The sequence below is a fragment of the Physeter macrocephalus genome, chromosome 11 (genome assembly GCF_002837175.3).
Source record: "Physeter macrocephalus isolate SW-GA chromosome 11, ASM283717v5, whole genome shotgun sequence".
In the NCBI taxonomy this organism is placed as follows: domain Eukaryota; kingdom Metazoa; phylum Chordata; class Mammalia; order Artiodactyla; family Physeteridae; genus Physeter; species Physeter macrocephalus.
In genome coordinates, this window is record NC_041224.1 from 96159426 (window position 1) to 96173497 (window position 14072).

A 14072-nucleotide genomic window follows, 5' to 3' on the forward strand; every position below is an offset into this window, starting at 1 on the left:
CCACACCTCCAGGGAAGACGGAGACTCCATCCCCATCGGTTGCTCTACTTCTCTGGAGAAGGGCGTTCACTTGGTATTCACTGTCCCACTTCCAGATCTGACCTTACAGAGGTGTCAACCCAGGGAAGGAGTGTGACAGCAATCTCTGGACCATGTGATCAACAGGGTAACTTACTCCCTTGTGACTGGCTTTCCTGAAAGCTGTAGGCAATTCCTCTGTCTGCAACATAAGCTCAGACCTCCATTTGGACCTCAAAGGAGATGGGACAGTAGGGGTCATAATTGGGTCATTCTTTCTAACACCCACAGGAAATCTGCCTGCCCCGTAACTTTGCAGTGTGAGTCCATTTCCCCTTCAGACCTTGGCAGAGGCTGAGCATCTGAGAGCCATCAGTGCAGCCCATTTGTATTGTAAGGAAAGCTGGCTAGTAGTTGGAGGCGGCACTTTGCCCTGTGTATGTGTGTGTATGCATGTGTGAATGCCCAAGGGGCAGGCCTGGATCACTAACAGCACAGACTATATACAAGGCCTTCGTTGTGCTCTGTGGGATATGACAGCATCTTTGAGACTGCAGAGGGGAGGCTGAGAGCTGCCACAGCCCTCCTCCCACCATTGGCCCCCCCCAGGCCTCCCTAGGCAGCCAGCCTCTCCTCTGAAACAGGCCCAGATTATTAGCTTGCCCAGGGCTCTGCAGGCAGTCTTCCCTCGAGTGTAGGAACTCAGATATCCAAAACCTCTTCAGCCTCTCCTCTGGGGCCAGGTTAGCCAAATTCATTTGGTCTTGAGTGCCCTTTTCCCACAAATTTTAAACTGTGTTTGCCGATGTCTCTCCAACTTTATTTCACAGAGCTTTCCCACAGTCCACACCAAAGATAATACTTCCCGAACAAGAGGCTGAGACGAGGAAAGACTGGTGAAGCAGACAAGCTAACCAACCAGGCAGAAAATTGGACACTCATCCACATGGCAAATGTCGTCTTTGTTGAAAGACTCCTTTAATATGAAGCTATTCTGGGACAATTTCAACAAGAGTTCGAGTTTAAAAAGCACATTTTGTGAGCATATAGATTCCATGTGCCCAAGGGACATGCATGGTACATGGACAGTTTCAGAGCTGCCTTCTAAGGAAGGTGGGTACAGCTAAAAGCAGGGTTTTTGTCTCGCTGAGTGGGGTGTGTGAGTGTCCTGGAGACTCTGGAGAGGAGGCTGTGGAATGAGGCACACCTCCTGTGACACAAGGCAACTAGTGAGAAAGGTGGGAAGGACAGAAATTAAATGCAGCAATTACCAGCACGTTGATAAATGAGTATAAGGTAATGTTATCCAAACCTCCTCCCCCAAATTCATTAAAAGCAAAACCAGATTATTGTCCCTTTACTTACTGTGAAGGGATCACACCTTTTAATCACCCCTTGATTGTTTGGCTAGATATGACCCAAGGGACTTTCCTACCTAGATCTCCTTGACAGATGTCAGTTCTGTTCGCTCCGCCAATGATAAATCGGGGATTCTCACAAATTTCCTGTGAAACAAAAAGGAAATAATAATAGTAGCAGTAGCTATTTACTGAGGTCCATACGTAGTACTGGCATCACATATCAAGAGTTTTACACACACCACTCATTTAAACCTCCAAAAACAGCCCATGAATTGGATACTATCATTCTTGTTTTTCAGATGAGGACACCAAGGCTCAGAGAGGTTAAGAAACCTGCCCAAGGACACACAGCTAGTAAGTGAGAGAAGCCAGATACATGGCTTCTTTTCCCATTGTTCCACACTGCTCCCTCACACTGATATACTGTCTGAGTAAAGATGCACCTTGAGAGTAAGGGCAGTGTCATTACTGTCAACAGCTTTGGAGGGACAATAAAAAACATGGCTCTTGCTTTTTTTTTTTTTTCTATGCCAGGGAAAAGAGGTACAGGAGGGAAAGTAAAGATCTTTTCCCCCAAGACATGGTAACATAGATATTTAGTATCAGCATATGTCCCAAGGGCCACAGGACTTGAGAGCTGGGGAGAGCCGAGGGTAAATTTGGTGTGGGCCTCAAAGGCCTCCCCATCTGTTGGCGGGTGTGTTCTTTTTTTTTTTTTTTTTTTTTTGGCGGGTGCGTTCTTTATTCATGGTAACCCAATAGGACACCCCTGGCCGGAGCAGTTTTCAAATCTAGGCACTACCAATTATGTGTATTCCAACAGAGACCAACAGAGGGTGCTCTTGTTTTTGTTTGGATGTGTCATGCTTTTTTTTTTGGTTTTTTAAAATTTATTTAAAATTTTTTATTATTTTTTTATTTTTTGGCTGCGTTGGGTCTTCGTTGCTGTGCGCCGGCTTTCTCTAGTTGCAACAAGCGGCGGCTACTCTTCACTGCGGTGCGTGGGCTTCTCATTGTAGTGGCTTCTCTTGTTGCAGAGCATGGGCTCTAGGCGCGCAGGCTTCAGTGGTTGCCGTGCATAGGCTCAGTAGTCGTGGTGCGTGGGCTCTAGGGCGCGCGGGCTTCAGTAGTTGTGGCACATGGGCTTAGTTGCTGTGCGGCATGTGGGATCTTCCCGGACCAGGGCTCGAACCCATGTCCGCTGCATTGGTAGGCGGATTCTTAACCACTGCGCCACCAGGGAAGTCCCCATGCTTTGTTTTTTAACTTTTGAAATAATTGTAGATTCTGTGTTTTTGTTTTAACACCGTTCTTCACACCTTCGAGAAGCTTATCCCAGTGACACAGCCCTCTCCTTCTGTCTCCCCCATCACAACAAGCTGGTATACTCATATGAGTTGAAGCTCCCTGCACTCAGGAATCTCTCTCTCCTACTAGATGGAAAGTCGGTCGTGCTTAGACCACACCACACACACATCCCGCCTCAAGTTCTTAATCAATGGAAGGATAAACCAAAAACAATAATTTTTAAAAAGGTTACCTGTAGGAGAGGGAAGGATTAAGGGGGTGAATATAGGGATGGAAGTAAAACTGTGAAAATAACTGTTTGAAAATAGTTTTGACTTAGGAATCATGTAAATTTTATAGAATTAAAAGCCAAAATTAAAGACAATTTTAAAAAGCAATCTTTAAAAGCTGAGAGCAGGGCTTCCCTGGTGGCGCAGTGGTTGAGAATCCGCCTGCCGATGCAGGGGACACGGGTTCGTGCCCCGGTCCGGGAGGATCCCACATGCCGCAGAGCGGCTGGGCCCGTGAGCCATGGCCGCTGAACCTGCGCGTCCGGAGCCTGTGCTCCACAATGGGAGAGGCCACAACAGTGAGAGGCCCATGTACCACAAAAAAAAAAAAAAAAAAATAGCTGAGAGCAAATTGAAGCAAAGGAACCAAAGTGCTTATCAAATTGATGGCATGGCCACACACATAAAATGAATTCTTTCAAGTGACTTAAAATATAAAATTTTGGTTGTTTATTCCTTTGGGGATATAGCCTAATGTCAAAAACCAAAACCATAAAGAAATGTGAACCATAATAAAGAAAAATAACATTGTTATTACTTCAAAACTTTGACATGTAGGATAAGGTAAATAAGAATGTACATTAATGTCATTAGGAACCAGGATATTTTTAGTGTAAAAGAAAATATGTAAAATTATAAAACTGAATAACTTAAGTAACAACCCTGCAATGTTAAAGTTGAATTGGATATATAACTCATGATTTATTTTTGTCTCTCTAGAAAAAATTTGCTATCTCTCTGCACTAAAACAAAAGAAACAAAAAGACTAGAAGCAGTAAAAATCTAGCAGTAAAGAAAACATCAACATCCAGAATGTGGTCTTTAAAAACCATTTCCCACTAATAAAATATAAAACTCTCATTATTCTAAATAAGACTCTTTCCTCTTAAAAAACAAAGAAACCAATTAAGGTATAGTCAACATATGTTATTTTTGTCTCCCCAGTGTTTTGCCTCCTTAAAATACATTCCACTTTCTCCTGGCATTACACCTCAATTTTCAACTGGGGAGCAACACCACTGTCAGCCCATGTTGTTCTGGTGGGCTTCCCTCTTCACCCAGATCCAGATGGCTATTAAGGGCAATTAGAGTGAGAGTGACTGGTTCAGGGATGGGCACATGACCAAATCTGGGCCAATGAGATATGGGCCAAGACTTTCGTTGTAACTATTGAGAAAGAAATACATTCTCCTCTGGGAGTTACCGAGCTGGTAGAGTGTCAGCCTGAAGCTGCTGGTGGCCATTTTTGCCCCTTTGTGAAGTTAGCCCACTTGAGAATAATGATAACTCAGAGAAAGCAGATGGGGGAGTGGGTGGAGAGGTCGGAGGTGATAAATAGATAGACAGGTAGATAGACAAATAGATGATATTAGGGATTGTGTCTTGATGACATTGTTTGAGGCCTGGATTCAGTGTGTCTAAACCTGATCATCACTTTTGAACATTCAAGTTATAGAGCTTTATTTCGGTTTAAGTTAGTTTGTGTTGGGCCTCTGTTACTTGCCAGCTGAGACACTTGACTACTGAATGTCCTGCCCTGTTATAAGGAATATATTATAGAGTAACTCAAATACTAGAATTATAGCTACATTTTTTAGCTGTCACAAGGATAGATTTCTCTCCTTGGGTCTATAGGTACAGAAGCACACCTCATCTCCTCACCTGCCACCAATTACAGGGCTGACTACTTGGAAAGGCAGTAGCAACTGCACTGCTTTTTCTTCCATCTGCTTAGAGGTCCAGGTATTTGAATGGAGTTACATTTTTTGCAGTAGTAGAGATTCCCCAATATACTATATTTACCTTCAATACTACCTCAGCTAAATTCACCAAACATTAATTGAGCTTCCATGTATGCACAGGGCTGGGGGATTTAAGGATATAATAAAAATAGGAAATCGTCCCTGCCTGCCCTCCAGGAAACCCCCAGCCTAGAGACCCTCAGTTGTTTGTCCTCATTAGAGATATCTGTTTGCTGAGGGTCAGCTACCAAACTTGTTGAGGGTTAATTCATAGAACAGCTAGATTTACCTAGATACCCCTTCCCACCACCTACTTTCCTGGAGTGTCTGAGCCCTGTTTTTGTTGGTTAATATGAACAAAGGGTAAATTGTCCTGGCTCTGTCACTTTAACTTGGGGACCTAAGACTTCCGGTCACTTGTTTGGCTATAATTTAGCATGGAGACTGGATCTGTCAGTGATGGATTCCCAGCAATTAGCAACAGATGACCATTTCCTCAGTTTTTGAGTGCTGTGGTTTGCAAACATTTTTTTTTATTGTATACCTCCATCATTAAAATATTCTGAACATGCAACTGTACATATTCTTATTAGTTTTAAATTATGTGTGTGTATTATCCTGACATATAATGTGCATTATAAGATAAACAAAAGCATACATTTAAAAGGGCGGGCTAATATAGATATATGTAGGGGACTTCTGGTTTCAGCTCCAACATGTAAAAAGCTTGGAAGTCATCCCTCCCATCCTTACCACAAGAAAAAGCCAAACACCTGAAAACCAGTGACTTTGTTTGGATCCATCAGAGAACTGAGGTTGCAGGGCAACCTACCACCCTGAGATATGGACACAAGTGAAACCAGAGAGTTATAGCCAAGATCTGTTTATCTGGAACAGAAGCTGCCTCAGCCACAAACTGGGCTTATCTGGAACACTTAAGTGTTTATTTGGAACACTTAAATGGTAACTTTGATGAATTTCAGGAAGCTGAGTGTGGACTAGCACAAGAGTGAGAAACTTCTGGAGGCCACAGTCTTGGGAGAAACCCCCAACCCTTTCATGGTTTTTACCTTCAAAAATTCCAAGTTCTCATGGTGAAGATCCAAGAAAGATCCCCCCTACAGGGGAAAAGACTTTTCCAGTCTTACCTATGTTGGGGGAAGTGTATTACTCCCACTCCAGCCACCTCCAGGCTTTCTCACCTAAGAAGGGGTAAAAGCTATACCAATGGAGAAACGTGTATGAAGGTCATAGCCCAGAGAGACAGTCTTATTAAAAGATAGAGCTTTAATCATTAAATTATAGAACACTACCCCTCCCCGATCATACCACCACATCATCAGGGCTCCAGTTAAATAACAGTGACTTACAGCTGAAAGAGCTGCAAGATGTAAACTCTGATAAGTATTTAGGAAAGCCCAAAGTCAAGATAGGAGACAAAACAAGGATATTAAAGGAATTTGAAGCTTCTGACACCTGCAGCTGGAGGAAACAAACACAGCACAACTTCTAGCCAGCTTAACATAAATCCTTATGCCAAAGGCTAATGTATCTCAGTTCTTATTACCCAAAGCAATATGTCTGACTTTCAGTAAAAAATTACAAGGGATGCCAAAAGGCAGGCAAAAGCAATCTGAAGAGCAAGTATCAGAACTAGATTCCGATATGACATAGATGTTGGAATTATCAGGCAGGGAATTTAAAATAACTATGATTAGTATGTCAAAAAGTCTAATGGAAAAAGTACATAACATTTAAGAAAAGATGGGAAATATAAGCAGAGAGATGGAAACTCTAAGAAAGAATCAAAAGGAAATGATAGAAATAAAAGACAGTATGACATGTATTTGATGGGCTCATCAGTAGATTAGACATGGACAAGAAACAAAAATCAGTGAGATTGAAGATGAGACAATAGGAATTTCCTAAAGTGAAATGCAAAGAGAAAAATATAACAACAAAAACAACAACAACAAAACAGAGCAGAACATCCAAGAACTGTGGGACAATTCAAAAGGTGCAGCATATGCATAATTGGAATACTGGAGGGAAAGAAAGAACAGAGCAGAAGAAATATTTGAAGTAATAATGTCCAAGAACTTCCCAAAATTAATGACAGATACCAAATCACAGATCCAAGAAGCACAAAGAACATCAAGTAGCATAAATGCCAGCAAAATAAAACATAACTACACTTAGGCATATCATATTCAAACTGCAGATAACCAAAGATAAAGAAAAGATCTTCAAAGAAGCCAAGAGGGAGAAAAATACCTTTGCTCTAGAGGAAAAAAGACAAGAATTACAGTAGACTTCTCTTCAGAAACCATGCAAGCAAGAAATATTTAAATTGATGAAATATTTAAATTGATGAAAGAAAAACCCACCAACCTAGCATTCTATATGCAGAGAATTTATCTTTCAAAACTGAAGGAGACTAAAGGCTTTCTCAGACAAATAAAACCACAGGGAAGGGACTTCCCTGGTGGCGCAGTGGTGAAGACTCCATGCTCCCAATGCAGGGGGCCCTGGTTCGATCCCTGGTCGGGGAACTAGATCCCACATGCATGCTGCAATGGAGTGCGCATGCCGCAACTAAGGAGCCAGCGAGTTGCAACTAAGGAGCCTGCTGGCTGCAACTAAGGAGCACACATGCTGCAACTACAGGAGCCCACCTGCCACAACTAAGACCCGGCACAACCAAATAAATAAATAAAATAAATAAAGTAAATGTTTAAAATAATAACCCACAGGGAATTCATTTCCAGCAGACTTGGCTTGCAAGAAATGTTAAAATAAGCTCTTCAAGGAGAAAGAAAATTATATAGATCAGAAACCTGGACCTACATAAAGAAAGGAAGAGCATCAGGGAAGGAATAAATGAAGGTAAAATAAAACTTCTATTTTTCTTATTTTTAATCTAAAGATAACTTTATTTAAAGTAATAATCACAACAATGTGTTGAGTAATTATAGCATTTGGATAAGTGAAATGCATGACAGTACTGTCATGAGGGAAGGAAGGAAGGAATTGGGAATTTTCTATTATAAGGTACTAGACTACATATACAGTGGTATATGTTATTTGAAGGTGAAATCAGATAGTTGTAAGTGTATATTGGAAACTTTAGCATAACCATTAACATTTTTTTAAAAGTATAATTGATATACTTAAGAGAAAAGATAAATAGAATCATATAGAATACTCAGTTAAAACCAGAGAATGCAGGAAAGGGGAGAGGAGAGAAACAAAGAAAAATTGCAACAAATAGAAAACAGTTATAAACATAGTAGATATTAATCCAACTATATTATAATCACTTAAATGTGAATGGCCCAAATACATCAATTAAAAGATAGAGACTGTGAGAATAGATTTTAAAAAAAGACCCAACGATATGTTATCTACAAGAAAATCACTTTAAATATAAAGACTTGGATAGCTAGAGAAGGATATACCATGCTAATGCTCATCAAAAGAAAGCTGGAGGGGGGGCTTCCCTGGTGGCGCAGTGGTTGCGCGTCCGCCTGCCGATGCAGGGGAAGGTGGTATGATTTAATAGCCCACTGTATAATTAGGAGATAATTCAATATGTGGGATTACAGAGAGCCTCCATGATGGTATATTTCTTTAAAGGATTGTGGAAAGTATTCCAAAGATGAGAATGGGTGATATATGCTGTAACCAGCTCCAGAAGACAGATATTATTATTTAGAATCAAAAGTATCTGAAAGTCAAGTTGAATTTTTCTTTTCATCCTATTGATTATTACTTCATGTTGAAATCACTGTTGGTAGGAGCTGGTGTTCTGGAAGCAGGACGGGCTCTTAAGTGTGACCAATAGCTTCACCATCTATTACTGTGTGATCTTGGCCAAATCTAATTTCTTTGAGCCTCAGTTTCCTCATTTATAGAATGAAAATAATACTAATTATCTGATGGAGTTGTTAGAAATAAATCCACCACAGCTGGTGCCTAACCTATGAGTCCTATGAGGCTCTTAGGAGGGTTGAATAAGGGAAGATAGCATAAAAGATAGCAGGGTGCCTGAAATATAGCACATGTAAATATTTGCTTCAAGAATGAATTGGTCAAAAAAAAACAAAAAAACAAACAAAAAAAACAAAAACAAAAACAAAACAAAACAAAAAAAAGGCTTCCCTGGTGGCGCAGTGGTTGCGCGTCCACCTGCCGATGCAGCGGTAACCGGGTTCGCGCCCCGGTATGGGAGGATCCCACATGCCGCGGAGCGGCTGGGCCCGTGAGCCATGGCCGCTGAGCCTGCGTGTCCGGAGCCTGTACTCCGCAACGGGAGAGGCCACAACAGAGGAAGGCCCGCATGCCACACACACACAAAAAATAAATAAATAAAAAAAGAAAGCTGGAGGGCTTCCCTGGTGGCGGAGTGGTTAAGAATCCGCCCTGCCAATGCAGGGGACATGGGTTCGAGAGCTGCTCTGGGAAGATCCCACATGCCGCGGAGCAACTAAGCCTGTGTGCCACAACTACTGAGCCCACGTGCCACAACTACTGAAGCCCATGCACCTAGAGCTTGTGCTCCACAACAAGAGAAGCCACCGTGATGAGAAGCCTGCGCACCGCAACGAAGAGTAGCCCTCGCTCACCGCAACTAGAGAAAGCCCACGTGCAGCAACAAAAGACCCAACTCAGCCAAAAAAAATAAATAGATAAATAAATTTAAAAAAAAGAAAGAAAGCTGGAATAGCTGTATAAATTTCAGACAAAGCAGACTTCATTACAAGGAAAATTATCAGAGATAAAGAGATGCATTACATAATGATAAAGGAGTCCTTTGTCCAAGAAAACATACAATCCTAAATGTGGATGCACCTAACAACAGAGTGTCAAAAGACATGAGGCAAAAAGTGATACATCTGAAAGGAAAAATAGACAAATCTAGTATTATAGTTGGAGACTTTAACACCCCTTGTTGAGTCATTATTATTCAGCAGGTAGAAAATCAATAAGGATATAGTTGACCTGAATGGCACTAGCAATCAACTTGATCTAATTAACATTTATAGACTACTCCACCCAACAAGAGCAGAATACGCATTCTGCTCTCAATATCACATGGAAGAGTCACTAAGATAGACCACATTCTGGGCTATAAAACACACCTCGACAAATTTAAAAGAATAGAAAACATACAAAGTGTGTTTTCAGACTACAGTGGAAGGAAACTAGAAAGCAATAACAATAAGATAACTGGAAAATCCCAAATTATTTGGAAATTAAACAACACACTTCTAAATAACACACAAGTCAAAGAAGTTTCAAGAGAAGTTAAAAATTGCTTTGAACTAAATGAAAATGAAAATATATCATCAAAATTTGTGGGATGCAGTGAAACCAGTGCTTAGAGGGAAATCTATAACATTAAATGCATATATTAGAAAAGAAGAAAGATCTGATATCAATACCAATATTCTACCTCAGAACACCAGAGAAATAAAAAAAAATTAAGGTCAAAGCAAGCAGAAAAAAAGAAATAATAAAAGATTAGAGCAGAATCAATGAAATTGAAAATAGCAAAACAACAGAGAGAATCAATAAAGCCAAAAACTGGTTCCTTGAAAAGGTCAATAAAATTAATAAACCTGTAGCCATGCTCACCAAGGAAAAAAGAGAGAAGACACCAATTACCAACAGCAGAAATGGAGAGATCACCACTACTGATCCCAGGGACATTAAAAGGATAATAAAGGAATACTGCAGATATCTCTAAGCCCACAGATTTGATAACTTTAGATAAAATGGACTAATTTCATAAAAGACACAAAACTCACATAAACAGACCATGAATATGGCTATACCTATTGAAGAAATTTATTCAATGATTAATAACCCTCCAAAAAAAAAGCACCAGATCCAGATGATTTATTGGTGAATTCTATGAAACATTCAAGGAAGAAATGATACAAATTCTCTACAATATCTTCCAGAAAAATCGAAGCAGAGGGATCATTTCCTAACTCGTTCTATGAGGCCAGTATTACCCTAATACCCAAACCAGAAAAAGACATTGCCAAGGAAAACTACAGACCAGTATCTCTTATGAAAATAGAAACCAAATCCTCAAAAAAAAAGTTAGTAACTCAAAAACAACAATGTATAAACAAAATTATACACTACAAGTATATCATTTACCTGGGATTTATTCCAGGTATGCAAGACTGGTTCAACATTTGAAAATCAATCAATGACATCCATCACAACAGGCTAAGAAGAAAAATCACATGATCATATCAGTTGATGCAGAAAAAGCATTTAATAAAATTCAATACCCATTCACGATAAAAACTCCTAGGAATAGAGAGTTTTTATTCATGATAAAAACTCCTAGGAACCAACTCAAGTTGGTAAAGAAAATTTACTTTTTAAAAGTTTTAAACGAACTGCAATTATCTTCATATTTAATGTTAAGAAATTAGATGCTTTCCCCTTAAGGTCAGAAACAAGTCAAAATGTCTCCTCTTACCACTCTTATTCGACATCATACTGAAAGTCCTAGCTAATGAAATAAAACAAGAAAAGGAAATAAAATTTATAAAGATTGGAAAGGAAGAAATAAGCTCTTTATTCACAGATGACATAATTGTCTATGTAGAAAATCCCAAACAAATGAAAAAAAAAAAAAAAAACCTTTCTGGAACTAATAAGCAAGCACAGTTGCAGGATAGAAGGTTAGTATATAAAAGTCAGTCGCTTTCCTATATACCAGCAATGAACAAATGGAATTTGATAAAAACAAAAACAAACTTCATTTACAATAACATGTACACACACAAATAGAAATACTTTGGTATAAGTTAGTATGAACTCATGTTTTGCTTATTATAAATACAGATAGTTAATATAGAAATACAGTTATGTCTGGGATGAGTCAGGGGAATCTGCATTTTAAACTGGCATCCCAAGGTGATTCTGATGCAGGTAGTCCAAAGACCACACTTTGAGAAACACAGAGTAGCTGAATACAGTTGAAACAAATGGACTCCTCAATTGCCAGGCAGTAAGGTATCCTTGAGCAAACTGCTTCTCCCTGTAGGGAGTGTGGCAGGTCAGCATGGACCTTTTTGTTTACACAGAAGTGACACATCACTAATGAACCAGACTTAGGCAAGAAGTTAAGAAGGCAAATCTCTAAGCCTCCTGCAGCCTCCTATGTCATAACTGTTCACCACCTTCCAGGGAACTCTCCTTGAAACTGTGAGCCCTAGTCCTCTTCACCACTCCACTTTCCCACCCCCCAGAATACCTGCTCTTGAGAAGAAACATGATAATCAATTATTCCTTACTGTTTTACTATGAATTTAAGTCAGTGCATTAGCTCTCTTAAAAATATTTACAGTCTCAGGGATCTATAAAGTATTAAATAATCTCTAGTTCAGGAATAGAAAATAACAGCTCCAGTTTCAGGAGGAAGCAGGAAAGTATTTTGGGGGCAAATGGGTAGGAGAATGTTGATAAGCCACTTGCTCAGATCCGGGATCTGTGGCCTCAGGCTCTGGACCACTTGACCTCCTATCCCCAAGAGCTGTCTCCTGAAGCCCCGTCCCTCCTATCCCTACCTTCGGCCTTTTCCACGTGATGGCCTTCGTCTTGGTTTTCTGGCTCAGCTCATGGGAGCCCAGGGACTGAACACTTGCTGGGAACACACGGTCTTCAAAGAGGCACTTCTGAGCCAGGCACTGTTGTCTGAGAACAACAAAATCCTGCCCCTCATACTTGAGGGGCCGTGTGGCAGTGCCTTCTCCGTTTCTCCTGTCCCTCTCCCGGATCACACGGTCACAGAAGAATCCTGGCAGCAGGTAGGGCATGGTGACCTCTCAGGGAGTGGAGCTGGGCCTTCACTGTGGCCTCTCTCCTGCTGCGCCCTCAATCCAAGGCCTAATCCTCCCTTGAATGGGCCGGAGCCTATATAGCTCCTCCACTCTCAGCAGCGCAATGCAAATGAACACAGCCCAGAGAAAGGCCGTGGTCAGAGTCAGCAGCTTTGGCTGGAGGCCCCTGAGCCCACGGTCAAGGGGCGACACCATGCCAGTCAGACAGGGAGCTGGCAAGGGGAGTGAGAGAGCCAGGGACAGCCCCAGGACAGGCCACAAGACCTGCAGACCTTCAGGCTACTTCCATCAGCCTTGTTGGGATTCTTTCTTTAAAAAGAGAAAATATAGTTACAGAGAGGCTTACCCTGCCTCAGCAAAAGGCATTCATGCCTTTAACACTGGCGGCCAATGGGATATAGCATGGGGCCTTCGAAACATGCTGTATACACTAATCCTATACAGGCTCCTGAATGCATAGGAGGATTCTGTTCCGGGCCATTGTCTGAGGTTAATGAAGCCTTCATTCTCCTGATGTCCCTGCCCCATCCCCCCAAAGACCTTGACTGGCCATTTAGGGACTCTAATCTGTGAGAGGGACCCAGAGGGTAGGTAGCTTGACCTCACATGAGAGTCCCTGTTAGAGTGGGTCCCAGTGGCAGTGAAGAGACATCCACGGTTGTGAGTTCAGGACCTTTGAGGCAGAGAAAGTGGTAGATGGGGAAGGAGGATAAATGTGTGTCAGAATATATTCACAAGAAAGCTCAGCTTTTTCAAAATTTCACCATGCACAAATGCGCAACTCGAGAGTAAGGGAAGGGAGCTGGCATGGGTGGAAACTCCGTTCTGGCAGCCTTCCCACTAGGAGGATGCCGCCTCCCTGTCCACTTGTTCACTCTGGTCAGTTTTTGTCTACTCCGTACTTCTCAAAGTGTGGTCTTTGGACTACCTGCATCAGAATCACCTGGGATGCAAGTTTAAAATGCAGATTCCCAGGGCTTACCCCAGACCTAAGGATTCAGATCCTCTTGGTAGGGGTCTGGGACTCTGCAATTTAAATAAGCACATCAGGGATTCTATGTACTATTTCAAACATTCTAGTGTTTGAAACCATGACATTGGCTTTACAGGACACTATAATAGCTCAACGTAATTTTTGAGATCAGTTTTTTTAAGAAATAATTTTATTTTTATTCAGTTTATACATGAACAAAGTTTTAAAAAGTCAAACAAAAGTTACTTAGAGGAATAGCAGTCTCTTGCCCTGCAAATTTCTCTCCTCAGAGACAGCCACTTTTAATTCTTTTAGCTCTTTCTTCTGGTATTTACCTCTATATTTCTAAATAATATGCTTATATTATTACTTTTTAATTTATTATTTTTAGAAAGTATCAATAGAATTCCTATTTGGGGGAATGAGGTTTAGGTTTCTCACATTATGCTCTGCCCATCATCTTCCCAAAGTACTTATGTTATAAATTTTAGAGAAATTAAAATTGATTATTTCCTTTAATATAATTAGTTAAA

The 14072-nt window shown here is 40.9% G+C and overlaps 1 protein-coding gene across 9 annotated transcripts in view; it reads right to left on the reverse strand.

Moving 5' to 3' along the window:
* CAPN3 (calpain 3) overlaps positions 1-14072 on the reverse strand; it is a 49636-nt gene that overhangs the window by 22786 nt on the left and 12778 nt on the right. For 6 of the 9 annotated variants that reach the window (XM_007104859.3, XM_007104858.4, XM_028495437.1 and 3 more), the window contains exon 2: positions 1454-1523. In XM_007104859.3, the coding sequence (XP_007104921.1) occupies positions 1454-1523 (70 nt within the window). Of the gene's footprint in view, positions 1-1453; positions 1524-12293; positions 12876-14072 lie in introns of those variants that run through there. The other 3 variants (XM_028495439.2, XM_028495438.2, XM_007104860.3) reach the window with 2 other exon arrangements.